The following is a 25,884-nucleotide window of genomic DNA, read 5'->3' on the forward strand; positions in this document are numbered from 1 at the left end:
CCAACCAATTTTTCGTCTACAGCATGAACCAAAAACACATTCACAGGCAGGTCAAACGGATATTAAATTCAAGGCCGGCCACACACCACTTTTGTAACAAATGGGTTATGCTTCTATAACAAACCTGAAATATATTATAATTACTTAATTAAAAGCTTTATTGTATTCTCTACATTTTACATTACCACCCGCTCCACTCAAACATCAATACAATCTCTTTAAAATAAATTAAAAATTGGACTTATATTACAATATCACGTACACTGGCTGGAGATTGCATAGTTTTGAATGTAAGACTAAGCACACATAAGAGCATTTGGTGCCCTAGGTGACCTTCAGTTTTATGCCCCAATACCTACAAATTTTCAGAAATGAATATGGTGTTGAATGTACATTGTTCTACACTCTACAAAGGCATATACAAATTAGAATTTTATTTTCAATTTATAATACATAACCTTACTAATTAAAATTTAAACAGACCCCTTTTTTACCAAAGATCTGTATCATATGTTGTATGTGGTTTTCTTATGTCACTAGAATCAGGGTTGTGGTTGATACAATTTATTACAAAGGATCATTACCATTAGGTGTTATCAATCTTATGATTAGTTCATAAAATTTCAAGCTATCTTATGCCATATATTTTGTAACATTCTGTGACTCACTGTTCAAGCTTATTCTTCTAGTAGCCACTACTCCACCAAGGACAGCTCAACTCTTACAACCTGGGACACAATAATAGACATGTGCACCTTGGACCCATCCACTGGCCACTCTATTTTATGGACAGGAGTTTTCACTTGCAGGAAGTGCATTGTAACTGCAAAGCTGGAACCAGAGGAACTATTTGCTGTTTGGTGGCCTATTTGCAAAAGATAAAATAAGAAAACAAAACCGAAGCATGTGGGTGCACCTGATGCTCAGTACTTGAGAACACTTTGATGATTTCTTAGAAGAGGTTAATTCTTCAATTATTGCAGAATTCCATCTAGGTCATTAAACAAATTAAACAGCAAGTTAGAAAATCATCTTCACCAACATGGAAATCATAAAATGAATAAACATATATCAGTTACACCTGAGAAAATCACAAAATGAGCAAAACCTCTTTTTGGATGTAGGCACGAGCTGGAATACACAATTTACACAACTGAACGTGAATTATCATACAAAACATACACATTTCACAAAATTTTTAGGCAAATACCAATAAGCGATGAAGAAAAACATAGAAATAAAATTACGAATGAGTATATTTAAACCACGCAAATGCTGGATTTGTATTTTTGAACTGACAATAATCAGAACGATCACTGTGGACCATATGTATAGAGTATACACTCCATCATCTGAATGATTTATATATTTTGCATCTCTATGGTGTATAGAATGAGTAAGTTCAAATTTGGGATGTCTATGGAATGGAAGGTAGTTAGCAGAAGCAGGATATGGAAAGGGCTGGAGTGTAGAGGCCTATAATAATATTCTTTCAAGGCAGAAATTGTCTTCATTTTGGCATCCAACTTGTATTCTGTGGGTACTAACTTCACCATCTTCATCAGCCAAGGTTGTTCTTTGTTGGATGCTCTGGGTAAGGACATAACACCATCTCAAAGAGGACTGCACATTTTTGGTCTGTCATTTTGATACTGAGGACTAATGGGCATCACCGGTGGGAAAGTGTGCATTGTTCTGTCCTTCAAAAGTTGTCAATGCATCATAAACTTCTGGTGCTGCATCTTGATCCTCCTTTATATTGAGGGTTGTACTGGAATAGCTTTTTTTAAGAAAAAGTCACGAACATAGAAATATATAAATACACAGGCCCTATATTACACACATGTGCACACGCACATGTAGCAGTAATAGTATTTATTACAGGCTTACCTTTCAGTAGTAACAACAGTTAATAAGAAGAAAGGCTGATCATGTACACATATATTTTCCTTGTTGTTAATCTCGACCAAACAGATTTCCTCTTTTGTAGTTCTTTAGAAAAAGAACTCCTGATTCCCTTCCACCTTCACTGAAACTTAAACCCTGAAATTATTATTGTTAAATGACCAACAAATGAACTTCAATTTTTTCCCAGGTACCTTGCTTTGGGTTGTTCATCATCAGAATTGGAATATAATTATAGAAAAGGAGTTTCCACTTTATGTGAAATTATTCAAGATGCACACAAAAGTCTGAAACCTCCTGAAAGAGGGCTGAATTCCCACACCAAGCAAAGAAAATGATATATTGCAGATGAATTGAACAAGCATGCAAATTTTTCCAACTGCACAAAGCATTAGGCAGGAAACATGCTAATTATGGAGGAACAGTGGATCACTACATTACAAACGTTTCTTTGCTGTGGTGTTAGCACTATCAAATGCTAATTACCACTTAACTGCAGTCAACACTGGCACAGTCAGAAAAAGTTTCAATTCATCAATGTCAAGAAATTCAACCTTGTGGGCAACGCTACCTCAAACAAGCTTTACATTCATGACTCAGTACAGTTACCTGACACAGCACCCAAGTTATATGACGTTATCATTGCTGATAAAACATCTAGTCCAACACACCACATAATGCAGCCATGCAGAGCAAAAAACCTAATGAGGCAAACAATATTAATTTTATTTGGAGGGCTTGATGCAATCCTGAATGTTCATTCAGAATACTAATGTACAAATGGAAAGTTTTCCAATGACCATTACATGTCTTTGGAATTTGCAGAATATACTGTGGAGTCATACGCAATACTTTACTTTGATACTTTGACGACCCGTTCTTCAAGTGCCTGAGCACTGCGGGTTCCAACTTTTTTGTTGGTTTTGATCTAGACATTTGGTAGGACTCCTTGGAGGAAGGATTGGCCCGTTGCATGGCCTCTACTTTGTACACAGGACAGCACAACACATAAAAATGCAGACAAACATCCATGCCTTGAGTGGGATTTGAACCCACGGTCCCAGTGACCAAGTGGCACAAGGTCCACGCCTCAGACTGTGCGGCCACTGACACGGCCATGTGTAATAGTGCATAATTTTGTGTGAGTGGGATTATTTCTAATTTCAGGATACCGAGTATTGAAGGGTTAGAAGATCTACAATGCAACACAACAATGCAAATAAACCTAATGCCATCTGTGATACACTTACAGACTATTTCTAATGTGCTGGAGTGAGATAAACTAATGAAAATGCTTTGTATCAGATTTTAAGTTGGCATGTGTAATTTAAAAGTAATGTTACCAATAAATACAACAATAATAATTTGATTTTAATAAAATTATGTGAATTATTATAGTGCTAACAAGTTTCAATACAAAGAAAATAATGTGTAATTATAGTCAATTGGGGGGCGGACAAAAACAAAACAACAACCACCAGTCATTCATATGATGATGTCTCAAGCTCAATCAGGCAGTGCGAGAGGTTTTTGTGTTGCTCGATGTTGCTTTAACTGGCAGTGCACTCTCTGACAGCTTCTATTTAAACCACAGTATCTCATGAGTAGTAGAATGACAATGTGAAGAAAGAAGTGTAACACCTGTAAGAGGCCTTACTTTCATATGAACTCAGAAAGTTGGAAGTGCAGGTACCCACCATTATCAAGGATTGCAACTATCAAATTGTTGACAGCCAAATCTGTCACAGTACAACTGTAGTAAGAAATCAAAGTGGTAAAACAGGAGCACACTTTGTAGTTTTAGAAATAGTGCTTATGAATGCTTTCATATGTATCTAATATTGCATACGATACCATTCCTGGCAGGTATCAGTGAGTGTGGCCAAGAACCAAATTAAATCCAGTAAAAGGAAAAAAACACTCATTGACAGGAACCAATACTACAAATACTCCATGAACTGATGCATTACTAGACAGAAACCTTATTGCATGTGAATAATGACTAATCCTACTTATGTACTGTGTGTGACTTACATGTCCCTAGAAGGAAGCCAGGTGATGAACAATGTGTGTGCAAGGAAAAGAGGGTTGCATGCCAACATGACTTATCAACAAAGTAGTATATGTGCTGATGGAACACGACACACAACTCAGGTTCTCTGTGCTTGGAATCAGTGGCTTTTGAACTGAGGTAACACTTCACAAAAACATACAGCATAACATCCTCATTTACTCCTAGTGACAAACATACTTATGCCCCCCCCCTCCTTCAAATATGATCATACTTACCAGTCAAAGTATTCATTATTTTATTTCTTTATTCACTTACTCCTGTACAGGATCAGATGGGTGGTATCACCCACACCTGGCATGCAGGCACACTTCGTCCAGGCAGCTTCCTCTGATGTATGGCTACAGGTGAAGACACCCAGTACATGCAGCCAGATTACCAGCTTCCTGTGACAATGAAACTCAGATGAAAACAATCTAGTTTACTGGTTTCTAACTCAGATGGGCATGATAAAACCCATGCTTAAGCCCTTGATGATATATACTCATCTGTTGCCTCTTGTAACATAAAACTGACTCTGATGCTTCCACCCTTCAACTTTGGATGCTTGTAACAAAGAGAAACCTCTATCCAAAATTCTCACCCTCTGATGATAAGTAATGTGCTATAGAGCAGTGGTATTCAACCTCGGGTACGCGAAGACATCTTAGGGGGTATGTGAAATTTTAAAAAAAATATTATTTTATGATAAACACTGAATAATCAGTAATATAATTTATTAAATTTATTTTAGATGTAGATTATATACTATGTCCCCGCCCCGTAGCCGTGCGGTCTGAGGCATCATGCTTCGGACCAGCGATACAAAATGCACGCTGGTTCTAGTCTCGGGGGAGAAGAAATTTTCTCATGAGCTTTCGACCAGTGTATGGGACCGGTGCCAACCCAGCATCGTGAGGAAATTGGGGAGCTACAATGAGTAGCGTAATCCGGTTAGGAAAGCTACCAATGGCTGGGGGTTTGTCGTGCTGATCACACGTCACCCTATATCTGGTTGGATGATCGTTCACCTCTGCTTAGGCATGTGAACGTGAGGCCAGCAGTCAAGCTAGTCGGCTTTGGCTCTCTGGAGCTGTTACGCCACGGATTTTTTTTTAATACTAAGTATAACTTGAATTATACACTAACTTTGGGGGTACAAAGTTGAAGAGAAATTATATCTGGGGGTACGCAAACAAAAAATGTTGAATACTACTGCTATAGAGAGTTGACATTTATAGTATGACAAAAATAATCCATAGTAACACAACAGTAATCAAAAGATACCTTTACAATTTACAGCCTCTGCAGTAACATGCGTGCAAAAACACACTTTAAAGCTTTAATAAAGGTTAATTTCATTCTCTTTACATGTGTGTAGCTTTCTGTATACAATTTGTAATTAACAAGAATGTACTACTTTCAGTCAGAAATTAATCCACTTCTGAATTATCCACATCTTCCCATTTCAAAGTACTGTATGTCACATTTTACATTTCGTAAACAATCAGGTTTCCTCTCCAAAGGATAAAATGGCTCGAGTTAGAAATCAATTCAACTTCAAATTATCTCCATTTGAAGAAAATAAGGCTGAAATATCACTGTGGCTCAAGGAACCAATCATTTAGAAACATGCAAATCCTTCTCAAATCCTCAGTGTGAGGGAAGGTAAACAAAGAGAAAAATATAAAATGTAACAAAACGTGTTACTGAAAGAAAGAATTGAAATGAATCATAATATTTCCACTCCACTATGTATAATGAAATGTTACATTTATCTTCTAAAAACTTACGAAAATGGCAGGTAGAAGATTCCTATTTAGGTGACTCCAGCAGTAACCAACATCTGGAAAATTATACATAACTTTAGAAATGAAGCACAATCATGTCAAGAACTGAAAGTAAATAAATGCAAGGATGAGTCAATTATGTATAATTACTGCTCTTTGCAAATTCAACGCAACATCAATCAACCCCCCCCCCCAACCATCTGTTACCTGTCTTAAATTCATATGCACATTGCAATATAAACTGAACTTAATACTCAAGTAAAAGCAATCTGATAACTGACAAATAATTACTTCTGTTAAACAAAGTTACTGCATAGTAAGACCATTTCAGTTGAATTTGTATCTATAAACTGTTTCCATTTATAACCTTGCAGCCCACAAATAAATAAGGTTGGATGTGGCCATGCCCCAAAATCTGAGAACTCCTGGTTTAGATAGAAGTCATTTGGGTTCTTTTGCCATGTAATCTTATGGTTATACAGAAAAATTCTGGTGGAACATGCTATCTCTACGTAACACCCCATGGCTCTCGCTGTAAATCAGTCTCCTGATCTGAGAACACTATCTAAATGTCCCAGATCTGTTTAGATAAACCAACTGAAGTATAGATGAACATGTGCACACACACACTTGTTGAAACTTATCTTTCAATCAAACATGAAATGAAGCTGGCACTGAAATTAAACAGCCAATCAACGAAATAAGCAAAACAATTTTTCCTACAACCGAGTTTCCTCCATCATAACACCAGGGATTACAAACTAGAATCCCATACTCAGTTCTGTGTGAGATGTAATCTAGATAACAGTAGACTCTTAGATAGTTATCAGCCAAGTGGGCCAATATTATCCACAGCAAAAATATATTTAATATCCAACATTAACTAAAGAATGTTCCCACAATACCTATCTAAGAAATTTTGCAATCATTTCAAAGATCACAATTCAACAAATTCTTTGCTGGTGATAAACCATGTCAGGTTTCTGTAAAAAGAGCTGGAGTTTATGAAATCACTTCTTTAACCAGGCAAAGAAGACGGAAACTGTTTCCACTGCAACATGGGTTATGTTCTCAGAAAGAATTTATCGAATGAAGAAATTTATTTTATCTTATTTCAAATGTTACTAATACTTTTGAGGCCTATTAACATAAAAACTAATCAGTGATGAGTGACACAGGAATGGGCGGCAATGGAAATAGAAGAGCCTTACAGAGAACAAAATGCATTAAGGGAACACTGTCAACAATAATTTCCTTATTCTGTGCAGAAGAAAAACATCCAAGGCTTTCAACTGGAACTCATATCTTATTAGGTGGAAGGGGGAGAGGTGGGAAAGAGGAAAATTTTATTAGCACAGAGCAATAATTTAAAATGCCTAATGATGTCACAAGCATAAGATGGGCGCAACTATGAATAACTTTTTCTTTACAAAAGACAAATGGCATGAAATATTCTACAACGATTGCTATCATTTCGCCCCAGACCAAATCCGAAAGTTGTGTTACCGGGACTGTACACACCTCTGAACTCCACACCTCCCTTTCACTGTTAATGTTAGTATCAAAGCTGTGAGACCTGTGTCGGCCCATGACATTGATACAACATACACTTGCTACTTTGTCAGTCAGTGCAAGCCACGAAACATATTTCAGGCTTCACACTCCTCTTGCTTCATGTTCAGTGGTAAGTGCCTTTTGTTTCCTGGTTGTGCGGTCTGCTTTTATACTTTCATGCTTCTATTTCATATCCCCAAAGATCTTTGTCCATCTGGCTGCTGACAAGAGTTTAGAATTAGATTCTTAAGTAGCACATTAAAAGAACATGTTTTCCCAGTTCTGCGGAACTAACAATTGTAAACTTCAACCCACTGAAAGATTTCATACAAATTCCATCAGTTTCTACGTTTTGTAACTTAATGGATGGGACCTATGTGCACTTTTTGCTTCAAATGGCACCTTAGTTTCCTTCCGCCTATGCTCTAATGATGGGATTGATTTTGGAATACCATTCTTGTTTGAATAAAGAACAAGATTTCTTCTTTATGGAGCTTGAAGTTTTATCGTCTTCCTTTTGACAAATTAAAAAGAGTTCTAAGTGATGCCTGTAATCAATGATATGCAGCACAATACACAATCAAATTAAAATGCAGCCAACATGCCACTTACAATGTGATGACCATGGAAAACTCTGACAAAAACCTGTTACAATGCCACCTTTTTCTACCACAAATCCCACATGGACTGCATGGGCATGAACCTAGCCTCCTCAGTCAGAAGCTGACAGCTAGCTGCCTGAGCTATGGCACACCCCAAGATACAGATCCACTGCTGCAGAACATCCTTATTACTGTCTGCAACTCAGTTTTCCAATGTTGACATTCACTAATGAAATAAACAGGGTTTTATATGCCCAAAAATATTCAATACTCTGCTCATGTTTTTTCTTCTGCCCACCAACTAATTAAATTCCAATTTAAGATACCAGTAAGTAACATCTCTTGCATTCCTAAACACATGTATAACATTTGCAAGCTACACTTTTCTGAAGATTGCTGTCTTCTGGGCTGTTGTGCCATGTAGTCTGGTAGATGTCCACCAACACTTCAGAGGTCCATGCTGCCTCCATCATCAGGGCAATGACGGACCTGTGAAACATTGGTGGACATGTACCAGACTACATGGTGCAACATCCGAGAAGACAGCAATCTTCAGACTCACTGCCATGAAAACCTCAAATCCTATACACTTCTCTGGTTTTACCAATACGTACTCCATAAATTATAAAAATAATTTTAATATGCTGGGGGGGGGGGTTTACTTAATGTAATAATGCAGATGTCCCAAAAAGACATATACAGTACTAAACCCAGCAGCAACTTTGGTGGCTGCTTGTAAGCCAGTTGCTGACTGCTATCAACTGTCCCACAAAAATTAGTTGTGGTAACTTTGAACACCAACACTATATTCACTACTTCAATAAATGTCAATACTGATATATGTAATGATTTAGTTCGTTAAAATGTACTTATTTAATTCGTCAAATTTGTGTACACGTTTGGGCAACCCTGTATGAATGCTAACATGCATACACATACAAAGGTGGATGTTTGAATATGGTATTGATTAGATACTAGTGCATTTCACAAATTCCAAAGATATTCTTCCCTAAAATAAAACTCTGGCAGAAGTAAGTTTACTTACTTAATGATGACTTTGGTTCCTTATAACTTCATCCGAACTTATAATACGCACCAACCACCCAAATATTTGGAGTGTCTTAAAAATCACAAGATGCAAAATTCTGAATGATCATAAGAACATTAATATTAACAAATAAAAACTAAAATGTGTCCATCATTCAATCTGTTCACCCAACTAAGTACAATATTTAAAATTCCAACAGACACCAAGATAAAATCAAATTCACATCTAGGTATAACGGTACCAATACTGACTGAATGGTTAACACAAACACTGGCTCGAAAGTATCAATCAACTTGTGTTAATGTACATTTATGTCCTACTTTACATGAGTCTAAGAATGTGTCTTAAACCATGTCCTCTGCATTAACAAACTCCTTAAAACAGCATCAACCGATTTGATGACAGTTTTATTTGTTTTAAAGCTGAGATAGTAAGAACCTTTCATGGAGACTTTGCTCAGGCTAAGCCAGTCTCCTATTGACGGCTACACCCGAAGTTCTTGCAAACCTTTCCAGGCAAACAAATATGCCAGTTGCTATACAATGGCCTGAAGAGGGATGCTAACAAAAGTTTCTGCACAAACTCAGAGACTTTCAAGTCTCATAAAAATGTTTGCGTACACAGGGTCCAACAGGATACAGGAAACTAATGTCAGCATACTACCAGGCAATTTGCAACAGACACCACCAACAAGAAATGTCGGGGTCCATTCCAAATGACAGAAAAACACCATGAGACTATACTGAAACACAATAAGTTGCAAAAATTCCTTAAAATGCTCTAGAAATGTATAACTTTAATGGTTACTGCTAATGTACCTAGTGAAAGCGATAAGAATAATAGAGGAGTACAGCTCTGAAAGACCAAGTACAGATGAGACACAGAGAGGTACCTTTATCAAGACAGAAGAAATCAGAATTGGGAAGACAGGAGGGTTTAGAAGAAACACACAATGTGAAATTCCTTTCACAGGTGCTTAAGAAATGAAAATCCTGAGAGTAAAGGGCATCTTACAGGCAAGTCGACACTGATAATACTAAAAAGTTTCCGATGTTAATATACCCCTTCCACCACCTAGTTTTGCTACATGACCATTTCCTTAGACACTTGGTACAAAAAGGACAGTTAACCCAAGTAGTTGTTATTACAGGAAAGAGAATGAAAATGTGACAAATCATACAAGTATCCTTGAGTCTGAAAGTGCTTCAACCTGCACATGCCATACAAAAGGCAAAATATAGGGAAATATGGATTCATTATTTTATCCCAAGTATAAATAAAAAGTGGTAAATGGAGTAAGTGAAGGGGAGTAATCAAAAGGTCTGCAGAACATTTAGATCAGGAATGCCCAACCTGCAGCCCTTATACATTCATTTAGTACAGACTTCATATGAAATTATGTCACCAGATTGGTCAGCATTCTGCTCAGATCCAGCAAAAAACGTTGGTCTGCACTATGCCATATGCATAATGAAAACCCTAATGACAATCTAAGCAGCACCTGTGAAGAAACTGTTACACCACAAATTAAAGATATAACTGGTTTTAAAAAATGAAAGCAAATTTCTTCCTTTTGGAACCACTGAAGAAGACAGGTTTAATACACATTAAACCAGAAGTGTAGATTGCTTCATACTTCAGCCACAAATGGCAGTGCAGAAAAACACAATATGTTGAGTGGTAAACAGATTTTTGATTCACTTACTCAAGATGGTTTCCTATTTTAAAAGCCATCTTCAGTATCTACATACCTTGTTTTATTGAAAATGTGCAAGTAAATTATGTTGACCAAAATTTAACTTGCACATCAATGAAAAGAAATGTAAGCCTATATACTTGAAACCCTGAATGCCAAAGATTAAAGCTTATGCAGAATTTTCAGCAGACCTTACCAAAATAAACTAGTTAACACATCACTGACTTTATATGACTTCTCAGATTATAAATGCCCAGGTCCCAAACAGAGAACCTATTAAGCTTACAACTGGGGCATGTCAAGCCAAAAAACCAAACCAGATGCAGAAACTTCCCCAACATGCTGTGCATCACAGGAAGTCCCAGCACATATAACATCTTTCCACTGTGGATATTGAAAGAAAAAGAAACATAATGACAATTACGTGGAAGTCTTGAAGCCTGGTGATGAACATGGTGGTGAACGCATTCTGCACTTCTTCCGTGTTAAAATCTGCATCATCCGTAACATAATAAATAGCACGTCTCCTGCAAAACTAATATATACAAATATAGCATAAATCATAGCCAACTGACACTACCTGTATGAACTGAAATATGCACCCCAGAAGAAAACAATAATAATAAAAAAAACCAAATGCAGATAATTAACAATACTCTAGGATGGCCTCAAAATAAACACAAGTTCTAAGTTCAAGATAAACTTCCATATATTAATATCCCACTGATGTTTATAAAAATAAAAGTATTGCGATCTGATCTATGAATACTGCAAAATTACACTATTTTGGATTATTAGCTGCTAATACATAAAACTGTTTTAGCATATTGTATGAACAAACTCGTTTCATTGCATTGCTTCCATAATATGAATATTCAATATTTTGAATGTGAATATGCGAAACTGGCATAACACAACTGCTTTATTTACTTTATAATAAAGTATTACAAAACGCAAGTTCCAATGGCCAGATTTCAACCCTCAAGGTCAACAAGTTACATGAAATGTGATATGAAAGAACTGAATGCAGAACACCCACAAATTAACAATGTTGGATAACAATGAAAAGTAATTACCCCTGCACATGCAATTACAAGTAAACAGGATTAGAATGTTTCATAAAGAGGTGGAAACCACTGAAGAACTACTTTGTGCATCTTTAGCATACTATTAATTAGGGCATGAAAAACTTTACAAATGGGAAGACTTAAAAGAAAAAAAAATATACTGAAACAGATTCAGTATATGTTATTTTTAGGCAACAATATTAATACTTGAGTAATGAGTACATTTTTAATAATGCATCTGTAATCCTCATTTGTAGAGTTGCAGTAATCAGAAAACACTTTTCAACTCCTACCTCCAAAATTAAAATTACAACTCTTACAACCAGAGTGATGATGGCCACTCCAAAATGAGCTCAAAATAACATTTACAGGAAGCATAGTGGTTCTTGGCCTGTGGGATTGTTTACTTATAGCCAGCAGGCCTATTAGTGAGTGAAACACATTTTCACATGTCTGTCCAATTGCCCCCCTCATTTGGAGTGTGAGTACTGTCTATGCTTGCTGTGAATGTGGTACAGTGCAAAGTTTTGCCTGACCAATTAATCCTGCCATTTCAGTCTATAATATTCACTAATGAGTGACAGCCAGGGAATATTCAAGACCTCTGTTACTTGTATCAATAATTTTTTTGCAAGCTGAGGTGTAGATTGTGTAGAACCCCAAATAACATGACTGAACAGCAACATATACTCCTTGATTTAGGATTCACATGTATCACAAGAATGAAGAGGGCAAGCAACTTGTAACTTGCAAAAAAGTTATAATGAGCCAAAGACAAATAAACTCAAGCAACATTTCAAGGGCAACCACAGAAAATATTTTCAGGAATAGATAAAGTAGCAGCAATTAGCCACTTCAAATAAAACAATGTATTCTCCGTAACAGCATACCTTTAGTTTCATACTATGTAGCTTGGTAAATTACTAGAAAACCACATACACAAACCAGTGAAATGAGCAGCTGTGTGAACTATGAGTGGAGATGTCATTAAGAAGACAGCACAGATTCCATTATCATATGATAATGTGTACTTCTACAATATGTCGAATGACATTAAATGATGCCAAACCATAGGAAGTCATCAGTACACTTTAACTTCTGCCTCCTTCACAGGAAGAATGCAACTGCTAAAAGGCTGTCACCTGAGTTGGATGTGATGATAAAGAAATTAATCCAGGCAGTATTTTCCCTTAATTGCAGAATTCTCAAGCTGTTCTGATTCTGGACTGAAAGTGTGCATTCATTTGCCATACCACTTGGAGGTTTTCACAATGAAAGGTACTTAAAGATTAGCAGAACTGAGTAACAAAGTGGAGTACATTTACTGCAGGAAAAGAATAATCTTACTTCAAAATTTTCTGATTCCAAGCAGGTGTTAGAAGTTGGTAACCTTGCAATATGTTCTATAAAATCAATGATCTGAATACATCGATGTAGGAAAGCTAAAGCTGTGGACTCAGAAGCCGAAACAACAAAAAACTGATTCTTTCCAACACTAATCATTTAGGAGATGACCATTCTACCGCCTAACAATACGGGTCATCAACATGCAACAAAAGAAAATGTCCACCTCATAGTTCATCACACAGCATGTTCCTGAGAATGTGTCCATGTAAAGATGAGAGAAAAGCATTAATGTAGACAAAGAAGACCTGCTGGAAGATACTACAAACACTATGAACTGAGAAATTAAACCATCAAAGTATTCCATATGCAGCCACCTACCTGTGCAAAGCTGGACTTTTAGTGTTCCACAGTAGAAATTCCGAAATTGGTTTCCACAAAAACATGACCTACAATGCATCTTGACTTTAATGAAGCCATGCTTTGAAGACCTTTAAAATCAAATATAAAGCTAGGTTCACATAAAGTTTGTTGCCTATTTAAACAACTTTATATTTTTAATTTTTTTAGGATTTTAAGACCTATTTACTTATTCAGCAGGTTCATCAAAGCTGTCAGTCATGGTTAAGCAACTGCTTACTTTTAAAACATTTACTATTTTACATTTAATCAGTGTTCTCTTTTTCATAATAAATTATACTTATTTTTATTTGGTGCTTGTATCACCAAAACCAAACTCTGGGCTGTGGTTAAAAACATTAAGAACCACTGTCATAAGTACTGGTAAAAGCAATGATTGTGATTTTTTAATATAAACATCAACACATGGAACACTGCTCTCATGCTAGTAAATGGTAATTGATATAAATATTATTTTACATGATTAGTACAAGCCTCCATAAAGAATACCAGAATCAGTATTTTAGAGGTTAATCTCTCAGAATTTGTTCTATAAAATTATGCATGTGCGCTGTACATGCAAACACGTTAACCAAGTATATAACATCCCATTACATTACCTATCCAGTACTGCAAAAGTGAAGTTTTTATTTCCATCTGCATAACAATTCAGAGTTTAAGAAAATTGAATAATAAACTGCTGCATAATTAAACAAAACAATCACCCCAATAATACAACACACTAAAGATAGAAGAACTACGATGATTTAAATTACTTTAATGGAATAACAAAATTAAGCCACATTGCGTGATTTTAACAATCAACGCTACCAACCAAAACTTCAAAACCCAGTTGTTAATCTTTACAATTACAGATTACTCTGAAGATGGAATCCAAATTATGGTATAATTTTATATCTAAAATTCCCTCTGTAGCAAATCGTTGCTCCACTCACCATAATAACTGGTGAAAACCTGGCAAATTTACCTTTTACAAGCAAAAGTAACAGAACAGTTTTCTCACTCTATCCCAATGCTTGTAGATCTCAATTCACATGAACCAATAATGAGATCACTGTTGACTAATCTGATTATAAACCAATACATAAAACAGAATCACAAATATTTAATATTGGGCAATTATAACCAAGGCAATAAATGTTAAAAAATATACAATATATATATATGTAAATTCTGTGCACTTTATAAAGCAAATATTGTTTTTACATTCATCTTTTAAATGCAGATTACTGGCAGCGTGCATCAGATGAAATATGAAATAAAACAGTAACTTACATGAAAACTTTAGTCTTACCAAATTCTATACCTTCCCTGAATGGAGGAAGTCAGTTATCATCATTCAAAGTGCCTTCCTGCACTGTATGATCCAACTCTTGATCCTGAGAGCGCAATACTGCCTGCTCCAGTCCAGCTTGTCCAAATTCTATTACAAGAAATCCTGCATGTTTCATAAGCCAACAGTCACAAAACAGAAGCTGCTGCCTTAGCATCATCCAGAATAATAGCCGTAGTTGCGTTGAAAAAATCACAGTTGATAATTTTGTAGCACTGTCTTGACTACCACTCCCAACAGCATCTCCAAAGACAACGTTATCATTCTTTTACTTCAGCTTCTTCATTATTACACTGTTGCATGTAAATTACTATCAGGCATAAACCATCACAAGTACAAGGCTTCATCTGGAGTTGCATAAACATGCCCCTTGAAAAGTCCAAACAGGCATATAACTGGGCAATACTGAGGTAGGGGCTTGAAACACCTAATCTTACAATTGTTTACAATTTTGTATAAATACATATTCTTTGAAGTGGCTTGTATAATTCAAAGCCACACTACCATTTAGAGTTATATATATAGTAACAGCACACTTAATGAAAGAGCAAAAACCAAAGATTATAGTCTGTTTCCCTCACTTAAATAAAGAATAGCTATCTACATTCTTGAATTCTGAAGAAAATTTATGACTTTAGGATGCACAAAACTATATAATACCCTTTAATTTATTCTGAAATGCCGCATAAATTATGCAGTCAGGAATGCAACATGAATCAGCTGTGCAAATATACCAAGTAAAAAAATCAGAATGAGGCAATTCTGAACTACATAACAGACAACTTCCAGAAATGCAGTAAGGGATAAACAGTAGACTATTGAGCTAAGAACAGGCAGTCATTAGATATCTCCTAAACACAGTAATGTAACAACAAATGGCATTAAAGCACAAGACAGATTTCTTCCAGTTTGTGTGGAACAGTGGCTACCCAAGGCTGTGCCTGAAGGAGTAGCAGTATGTGTAGGTACATGATGCTACCTTCATCCAGATACTGTAAATCTTGACCACATGCTCCTGTGGTTTGAACGACCTTTGAAAACAAAACTCACCAGAGCTACAGTAGATGCTGAAATTCTTGCTGTAAACTTTCTGGAGTTCTTCCCTGAAAAGGGATCAAATGATGTTTCTGAGTTCTTCCAGTGCTTGGGGATTTATTTTATACCCTTTATCTTTTGAACTTCTTCAGATCTAAAAGCCACAAGGTGTTAAATCAGGGGAAGATATGTGGTCACCAAAGACCTCCTGCAGTGCTGTATAACTGTTGCAGAATCTTGATGGAAAACACTGCACAGCATTTCTTCTGCCAGTTCAGTTAATAATAAAGGGAGGAGGGGAGGATGTTATTCACATACCATCCGCCAGTAACTGTATCGTTGTAAGATAGGTCCAATTCTCCTGTGTGAACTTATCACACACAAAACACCTATTTTTTGTAATGAAGAGAAACTTGCATTACAAAGCTGGCTATCTTCTTGGATGCAGTGCCATGTAGTCTGGTAGAAGTTTACCAATGTTTCAGATGTTCTTGCTGCCTCCATCATCAGAGCGATGAGTAAGCTGCACATGTGGAATAGGTTGAGGTAAAGGAACCAGCCAGTCTCAAAGTAGTGCAGAGCAGAGACAGGAGGTTCCCAGGCCCTGCAGACCACTGACCTAGATTGTACAGACTCCCAGAGATCCACAAGGAGGGCACCTCAGTTCCATCAGTGTCCTTATCTACTGCCTGGCCCAGTACTTGGCTAGGCAGCTCAGAGAATATATGGGGAATGCCATGTGAAAAACTTCTTGGAGTTCAACACCATTAAGTTCCTCTGTGCCGGTCCTGAAAACATCTCCAGCTTTCATGTCATCTTGCTATTGACCATGGTGATCATTGGACAAGCCCTGTGCCTTCTGAGCTGGCACCTCTGCTGGTTTTGCTATGTAGATGACACATTCGTCATCAGACACCATGGTCCAGAAGCTGTCAGGAGTTCCCTGACCATGGGAACATTCAGTTCACTATGGACACAAAGGGACAGTCATCTTCCTTTCCTTGATACCAACATCTACCATAAACCTGATAGCTCACTGGGCCATAAGGTTCATCATAAACCCATGCACACCAATATCTACTTCAACTCCACTAACCACCATCCTTCCAACAGGCTGTACTCTCTACTGGTACACAAGGACAGGCCCCTTTCTGGCTAGGAAACTGACTTGGTCACCTTGCTCTACATGAGCATCACATTGAACCAAATTAGCAGGCTGCTGTCCAGGCATATCAAGTCTGTGGGCCTACCTATGAATAAGATCCTGTCTCCTTCCTTTGGCCTGTGACTAGACTCCAGGTGTGTACAGCATGTCCTGCATGGGTGGTTATTCCAGGATACCACTATCCTCTCCATCAAGTCTAGATACATGGACTGGATGATCAGGGAGGCCACTGAAATGAAGCTACATCTGACAATGGAGGACTGCCTTTGCCCGAGGTGGTGATGGAAACCTCTCATCCACTCTCTTAAAGGATGTAGGAAGCATTCAGTACAGCATTGCTAGTCTTAAAATTGCCATCAGGCCACCCGACCCCAGCCCATTCCTTCTTTCCCCTCTCTGATCCCTCATGTTATTATATCCATTTCCTTCCCTGTCCTCATTATGTACACCTAAACTTCCTTATGTCCAGTGATCCACTCACTGGACCCCCATAAGGACTGTTTTCCTTTAACCTCTCTTTGCATGTCCTTCCCCCTCCTGATAGTTAGGCTGTGATATTGACTCCCAGGTCTTCACCCAATACTGAACCTACTCACTACTGGTGAAATAAAGGTCTTGCCTTGAATGACTGGTTCCTATATCTCAAACTAATCCCATGTGTGGGGCTTACTCATTGCCCTGATAATGGGAGGCAGGAAGCACCTCCAAAATATACATGGTGGGTGGGAAGTAAGTAGGCATTGAGAAATGGTTATAACCTCTATATTTCCAATGTATAGCGATTATTTAATGTCTACTTACTTCCCACCCAACCTGTAGGTAAACTTCTACCTAACTACATGGTCCTACAAACCTCGCAACAGCCATCTTTGCTCTCACTGCTGTGAGAAACTCAAATCCTACTAAGTCTAGGATTTTCTGCACCTCATTACTGGCTGTTCTGAGAATTCATCTCTCCAAAGGTAAACCAGGCCTAATTAGTGGGACAATTAATTATAGATCAACTTCTCCATCATGTAGACTAAAGACACCAAATATATTCTCACAGCCCCTTCACATTTCATCAAAGCAAGAACTACCGTTGCAAGATTGCAGTTCAACACTTAAGCCGCCATTCATGCAGATGTTCTGGAAACACCAGTTGCCTGCACTAGGTTTTTTTAAAAGAATTCATCAAAGCTTCAAGTTTAGTACTAATGTTATCTAATATCCCTTCTGTCAGCACAGCTCGTTTCCTATCCAGCCCTGTGTCTAGCAAAGATACTGTTGCTTTCAGCTTAGAAAACAGGTAGTATACACTGTTCTCTTGGAAAAATGTGCTGACATTTTCTGCAACATTTTTTGGCAAACTCTCATTCCAACCAGGGGGTACATTACTGAATGGTTGACCGAGAAAAACATCACCAGCAGCAGAAAAATGCTATGATTCATAGCTGTAGTGTGTTATCACTAACTGCTACTGCTGCATAGATGTGGCAGGGCAAGGCTGGGCTAGTAACCACAGTTTAAGGGTCAAACAGGATAAATTCTACCCCGTATCTACCTTCAAAGACTGCTCTTATACTAGAAAACTGTTTTTAACAAGAGACAAATAATTAACGAAGTGTACAATGTGTCAGTATATTTGCATTTCTATTCATTCTGTTCCCTCTGGTCCACAAAATACTTTCTAACAATTCCCTTACAACACAATGGCAACAGCATTTACAACTTCCAGATGCTGGAAAGGAACTGTGTTTCACAGATAAAGTTGTTTTACGATTTTTAAATATTTGGAAAAGAAGGTCCTGGAATAACTTGAAAACTGTAGCAATTTTCGTCAAAAATGTTAATTAAGAACTTTTTGTACTGCACACCTTGTTACAAGAAGTAACTGAGAACCCATATGAAGAGGTTCTTTAATAAGCAATAATTCAGGTGAACAATTTAGATGTCATAAATTTAAAAGGACCAGTACAGATTTGCCATCATTATGCAGTTTAGTTTTTAAGTTCTGAACAAAATGTTAAGACTTCAATGGAATGGCAGCTAGCAAATTCAAGTAAAAAAAGGTCAGTTCCAAAAATTAATTTAGCTGCAAATGATAACAGTTTGATGCATCTTTGATTGCATTCAAAGGCCAAAAGTTCTGTTTTACACTAAATGGCAAAAAGTTAATTTTATAAGTGCTGCTACTATTAGAGAGCTATTAAATGTGCTTGTAACATGGAAAACAAAAACGTGAAATGCCATAATATGCAGTATGGCAATACATTATAAAATAAATAATTCCATGTTGAATTTCATCAGGCCTCTTTCACAAAACCAACATTACGAAGGGTTACAATATTACAATTATGTCCACTAGAAAGGAAATGGAGAAGCAAAATAAAAAAATTTACTGTGCAAATAACCTGTATTAATGTATAAATTGTTCATTACAAAAATGTAAAATTCAAAATAAAACACTGACAAGGCTAAACATTCACAATCCAGAACAAATGAAGAGTTTTGAATTTAACATAAAACTACCATGAATGATTTTTTTACTTCCAGAATATTGGGCCTGCCTCAGAAAAATCATTGGTTGACAGCAAAACACTAAATATTCCACCACTTTCCTATACAATTTTGAATGGCTATGCATCACAAAGCAATTCACGGTAGTCACTATGTAAGAATAACTTATTCCTTGCAAGACTTACAACTTTCAGTACAAAAATTGTAGTTTTGTTATCTTGTTTGTTTTTAGTGAACATGAAACCTCTTAATTTCATTCCGATTATAAAAGGCTGGTAGTTAGTGAACTAACCAAAACCGTCCCCATTTCCTCCTTTCTCCCGCCTCGAATCATCAACATCTTATTTCCCACTAGCTATTCTGATGATATATCACTAGAAATACTCTCAGAAATATGTTTCTAAGTAAAGTAAAATTATGGTTATATAACTGACACAATCATCACTAAAGCATAAAAACATGGTGGTTTTCTCCATGAAAAGTAGAATTGTCCTTATGCCATACACCATGGCATGATAACATATTGAGTGGAGGTAAAGCTCGAACATTCTTAATTTCAGATCCATATAGATTAAATGGGTCCCACGCCGTAGCCGCGCGGTCTGAGGCATCATGCTTCGGACCGGTGATATGGAATGCGCGCTGGTTCAAGTCTCGGGGGAGAAGAAATTTTCTCATGAGCTTTCGACCAGTGTATGGGACAGGTGCCAACCCAGCATTGTGAGGAAATGAGTAGCGTAATCAGGTCAGGAAAGCTAGCAATGGCTGGGGGTTCGTCGTGCTGACCACACATCACCCTATATCTGGTTGAATGATTGTTCACCTCTGCTTAGGCACGTGAACGTGAGACCAGCAGTCAAGCTAGTCAGCTTTGGCTCTCTGGAGCCGTTACGCCACGGATTTAATTTTAATTTTATAGATTAAATGGACAGGTTCATGTTCTGGCCACGTTACCAAATTATGGACCCCTTTTAAACAATGGCTTGGTAAGCATCTACCTAATTAATGGGCCTGTTCTGCAAACAAACACAAAAACTTTGTAAATCAGTAAATCAGGAACTACACTCTTGACATTTCAAACCATACTCCATACAGGTCTGAAAAGTTCCCCTTCTGTTACACAATAAAATGTTATTACAAGTATTAAATTTTCTTATAGCAATTCAAATGCCTTCAACATTAAAAAGAAACAACCCATCCTACAATACAGAAATATCCTAAGATATTTTATTAGCAACAACAGGAAACATTAAGAAAACAGAAGATGAGTTAACAATTGTTTTGGAGAATCAAAACAGTTACAGGGAATACTGAGGAACTGCAACTTCTGAATGTAGCCAATGCTAATATTTTTAGGGATTCTAAAATAAATGTACCTTCTTGCAGGATTTATGCATGGGGAAAGGCAATGCATAACCATTTTCAGAAATGGTAATGGAAGTTGGGGCGGGCGGGCAATTTTTTCCATGACTAATATTTCATATTACATTTATTGATTAAAAAATAATTGGACAAATTTGTGGTACAGAAACATTGTGTAGGTAAATCTACTGATGCACAAGTATTTACTTAAACAAAATTATATTCTCAGTGGTTATAAGGAATAAAACATACAACACGTACGCTAATACATAAGCCTAATTACTCACACAGGACAAACAAAAAGTTATATTGTCCTTACATCATACAAAGAATTGAATATTCTACTTAGTCAAATGTTCCACAAAACTTGTACACATCTCTTCAATGCGAATTTTGCTACAATCAGATGACATACAAATTCATAAATGTAAATCTTAAATCATCTGCATCTCACAATCTGCAGATGTATGAAATCCATAAAGCAGTTTTATCACCTGTAATTTCCCTCACAATGTGATAATCCATCCTCAGTTAAATAAAAGTACAAATGTGTCATATTCGGGGAAACATCAAATATACTACAGCTCATCATTGCAAAACTACATTTCTTCTTCTCAGTAACTTTCAGCACAAATTAATCAAGGAACCCAAAAGAGGGTTTGTTTCTTGATATATGGGTCATATCCCATTGTAACACGTAGAATGACATACTTCAAAAGATGACTGTAAACACTTTACAATGTATTTTCCCAAGATATCCAACCCTCACAGAAAGCAGTTCATTCAATGTACTTAATAACGCCTTCTCTTGGAGGGGTAATCATCAGCACCTCTGCGGTCAGCTTGGCCCCAACGCCCACGAGGATTTCCACCTAGTGAGCCCCGGGGCCCACCACTATTAGGTCCCCCCAGATCTTCCCGCATGTCGCCACGTCCGGCAGCTTCATATCGCCCTGTGCCACGGTCGTAAGCATCCAAGAATGATTTTGGATCCTAACATTTACCAACCAAGCACATAGTGTACAATGTCCCACAGAACAGTTTGTGCAATAAGGAATTGCAACAGTGGCGAGTCCAGCAGCATCATCATTATCACATAGAAAGAAATGGGAAAAAAATACTGTTAGATGTTTCCATCACCACCAACAATCCTCAGATTAACTTTCCAGCTGTAATTGCCCATTTCATATAAAAAGTGGAAATGTAGGCTCATGTTACAGCCATAGACTACGCACTCACATCTATAGCTAAAACACGAGCCTTTAGCTCCTCCAACAAATAAGGACCAAGAAATATCCAAACACTTGAATGCCACACGTAATATAATCACCTAAATACCATCACCACTTTCACACACAGAATGCATAAACTAGAAGTGTTGAAAAGGCCATTAACATTGTGCAATTCTTCCAAATAAATATAATCTCCAACCTTGTGGAAGTAATAATTATGTAATTCAAGATTACCCAGGTCTACTAAACTTTATATCAAACACAGTCATGGCCATCAACGCAATTTACTAATTTCATTGGTTGACATTCTAAAATAGAAATCAATTTGTGGTGAAAGTCCAGATTGTCTTCTGTGCAGTGACTCATGGTCATCATGACATTTCAGAGCATGCTTCCTCCACCTTCAAAAGACTACAATTAAAACATATATGGACTTCAAACCAAATATACCTCCACAAAACTTCAGCAAGACTCTTCAGAATGCTGTAAAAAATTCTGAATGCCTTAACATCAACAAAAATATAATTCAAATATTAACGATGATGGTAGGACTATGGAATGATTCCTGACATCTGTATGATGAAAGCCTTTGTATATTTCAGTTGCAATATCACTATAAACATAGTTTGACTCACAGTTTATGATGAAACTACTTTTATATTCAAATAAGGCTTTACAAATTACAATCCATTAAAATTGTGTGATTTCAGAAAAATCAGAAATTCTTCACAGGAATTACATCTACAGACAAGTCATTTCTCAAGGAAAATTAAATTTCCTTCTAGCCTAGCTCTATTCACTCACACTATAAATCAAATTAACACAGTACATAAACTACCACACTATTTTTACCCCAACATCCCACAACATTAATCTCCTTAAAGATATTTCTTGACAATCTTCATTATCAAATACTACAAGAATGCTCCTAAATGAAACTAGGGTGCATGTGATTAGGGGAGGAAGGTTTGAAAATATGAATAATTTAACAACACAAATTTTCATAGAAATTACATCATATTTAGAAGATGATACCAAAGACTGTGAGACTAACTCAAAACTCATGTTACCAGACAGCACAATGTATGGAATTGTTTTTGGGAGTTCATATTATACACATTTAACATCTGATAATCACATCTTGAAATATGTGATGCTATATGAGTGACCATTTCCATTGTATAAAGTACAGTAACCTCTTAATTACTTTCATGTGGATTACCTATGGGCAATGTTTTACATAATGTGGACATATGTGAACCAGGCTTAAATTATAAAAATGTATTCTGGAGAAACTACAGCTTATCTTGAACAGCACATTAACTTTTCAAGTTCCCCTTCCTATACTGGTTGTTAAGATTACCAATGCGAACATGTAACAGGGATGAAAAACTCTTGAAACTAGACTGACCAGGGCTACCTTAAAATAATGGTTTTGTTAGAATTTTCTTAAATTTTGTGAATTTTCCTGATGATGATGCAACTATTTTAACATAACTTTTCTTGTAAATGTCAAATAAAACAATGGCTACAAAATCTACAGGTAGCCCTCGATTTGCGCCGATTCAGAAAAACGCCAATTTTGAAACGAAGTCAAAAAGTGAAATAAATGCATTTTACTATTATTTATAACGTTTTACATTGTATCTCGTACTGATTCTTATACTAAATCGTAATTCTTACATCACTGATTTTTAATAAAAATTACAAATACAGTCATCTCTGCAATTATGTATGTTTCATTAACGTGAATTTACTCCAATGAGATCGATGAATCTGTAAAAGCTGTATGTGAAATGCAAACTTTTGCATATGCGAGTTTGCTCTTATGCAATTTCATTCCTGGCGCTTTAAACTTTCAAAGGACTAATTTAATGAAGATTTCTGTCTTCTGGGTTATTGCGCTGTGTAGTCTGGTCAATGTTAACCAACGTTTCAGAGGTCATACTGCCTCCGTCATCAGGGCGATGAAACGTTGGTTAACATCGACCAGACTACACAGCGCAATAACCCAGAAGACAGAAATCTTCATACTCACCGCTGTGAGAACCTCAAGTCTTACAACTAATTTAATCTCTGCGGGGGTACCAGGGTTACTTTTACTATGCGATTTTCTATAGGCCGGCATCTTACATGAATGCAACTATCACATAGCAGCAGAGATGACTGTACACATCAATCACATGAAAGAATCGCAGTCAATCGCGGGGACCAACGAATTGCCGATTGTAAATGCATTAAATATATTTTTTAAATTCTCTTTATTATATTTACGTTATTTCAGAACTTTAAATGTAATGCCATTATATTACTCGTCAATGTTTGGGTGCCAGGAACGCATGTCATTGACTTCCCATTTATTTACAAAGAGTTTCAATTTGCACCGATTCGTCCAGGAATGCATCCCCGACGTAAATCGAGGGCTACCTGTACATCTAATTTTCCATGACGTATATTTAATTAATCAAGCATGAAAGAACACTTGTATTTTTCCAATGACACACAAGCATTATGAGGTTATGTATAAAAAAACTTTGCTCGAGTCAAAAACGTATTTTGACTCCTTGCCTTTGCAGGGGGCAATTTTTGCTTCTAAATCCTTTCTTACCTGCAATTATCACAGGCAGACAAGCATCAATCAAAGCTATGTTAGATGAATAGTTTCTCTCAGTTTAGGCAAAGAAAGCTTTCTGACCATAGGTGAGAAAGTGGGTAAAGGGGCCCTTGTTTAGTTGAAATGTAACCACTGGTATATTCAGTACTGATATACCACTCTCTGAGACATTGAGAAACTGTCATGATTATAATGAAATCATGTCAGTGATAAAAATAAACACACTTAACATAACTTGATAAATTAAGAAGAAAACTTTTATATATGGAGAGCTTGTGAAAAAGGCATGGGTTCAGAATCAAAGTTTTAGGCATCAAGTTTAAAGACTGATATCTGCCTCTCTTGGTTCACTATCTCCTACAGAACTGGTATTGCAAAAATATTGGAACACTCTTCGATAAATATTAGTCGTTCGCTCAGACATGAGCTGTGGAAATGCGCGTGAGGGAGGGTACTGGAGGGAGGGTACTGATGCTGTCTCCTAGTGATAGTGGGGAACGGAGAACAGCTTTCTCTGTACTACTGAACACAAAAACATCAATGCAGACTGAATTACTTACAGCGGCTGAAGATATTTTACAAAGCTTCTATTCCACTTAATTCCCCATCATCTTCTTCTGCATCTTCTTCCTCCCTCTCGTTTTCCTCACTACTGCTACAACTGTTGGTAACACTGCCATCTTGTTAATTAACTGTAATTTGTTCCGAAATGTCGTCAAGAACAGGTTCCAACCGCAAGTAATTCTGTTCGCACTGACGGGATTTGTTGCACCTCGAGGTCCATTCTTCCTTTGTGATGCTACTAAACTTTTCCTCAGCTAGTTTCATAGCATCATCTAGACGGAAACTGACATTCTTTCTGGCGACATATTCTTTGACAAATCCCCATATCAGTTCAATCGAATTCAGATCTGGATGATATGGCGGCAAGCGAAGGACAGAGTGGCCATGTTCAGACAGTAGAGCGTCAATTTTGAAAGTTTTGAATCGTGGCTTACGCAGTTTAATTAGAGAATACAATTCGGGCTTACACATTCCGTCACTGAAAGGAATGCTACGATCATAGCCAGTCGATCATAGCACTTTTTCGAGACGAAGAAGTTGGAGCCGGATTAAGTTGTACGTTATGGTAAGCTGCATTGTCCACTACTAATACCGAATTTGGTGG

At 36.9% G+C, this 25,884-nt stretch overlaps 1 protein-coding gene across 3 annotated transcripts in view; it reads right to left on the reverse strand.

Annotated features, from left to right (window-relative positions):
* Positions 1-134: 134 nt before the first annotated feature.
* Positions 135-25,884, reverse strand: part of LOC110833668 (protein no-on-transient A) — a 48,874-nt gene continuing 23,124 nt past the window's right edge. For 2 of the 3 annotated variants that reach the window (XM_022071991.2, XM_022071992.2), the window contains one exon: positions 20,980-21,863. In XM_022071991.2, the coding sequence (XP_021927683.1) occupies positions 21,663-21,863 (201 nt within the window). In that variant the 3' untranslated portion in view covers positions 20,980-21,662. Of the gene's footprint in view, positions 4,363-5,748; positions 5,802-20,979; positions 21,864-25,884 lie in introns of those variants that run through there. The other variant, XM_022071994.2, reaches the window with a different exon arrangement.

Source organism: Zootermopsis nevadensis, unplaced genomic scaffold (assembly GCF_977971745.1).
Source record: "Zootermopsis nevadensis isolate Lab colony 2312 unplaced genomic scaffold, Znev_1.0 Znev_ptg000002l, whole genome shotgun sequence".
Classification (NCBI taxonomy): Eukaryota; Metazoa; Arthropoda; class Insecta; order Blattodea; family Termopsidae; genus Zootermopsis; species Zootermopsis nevadensis.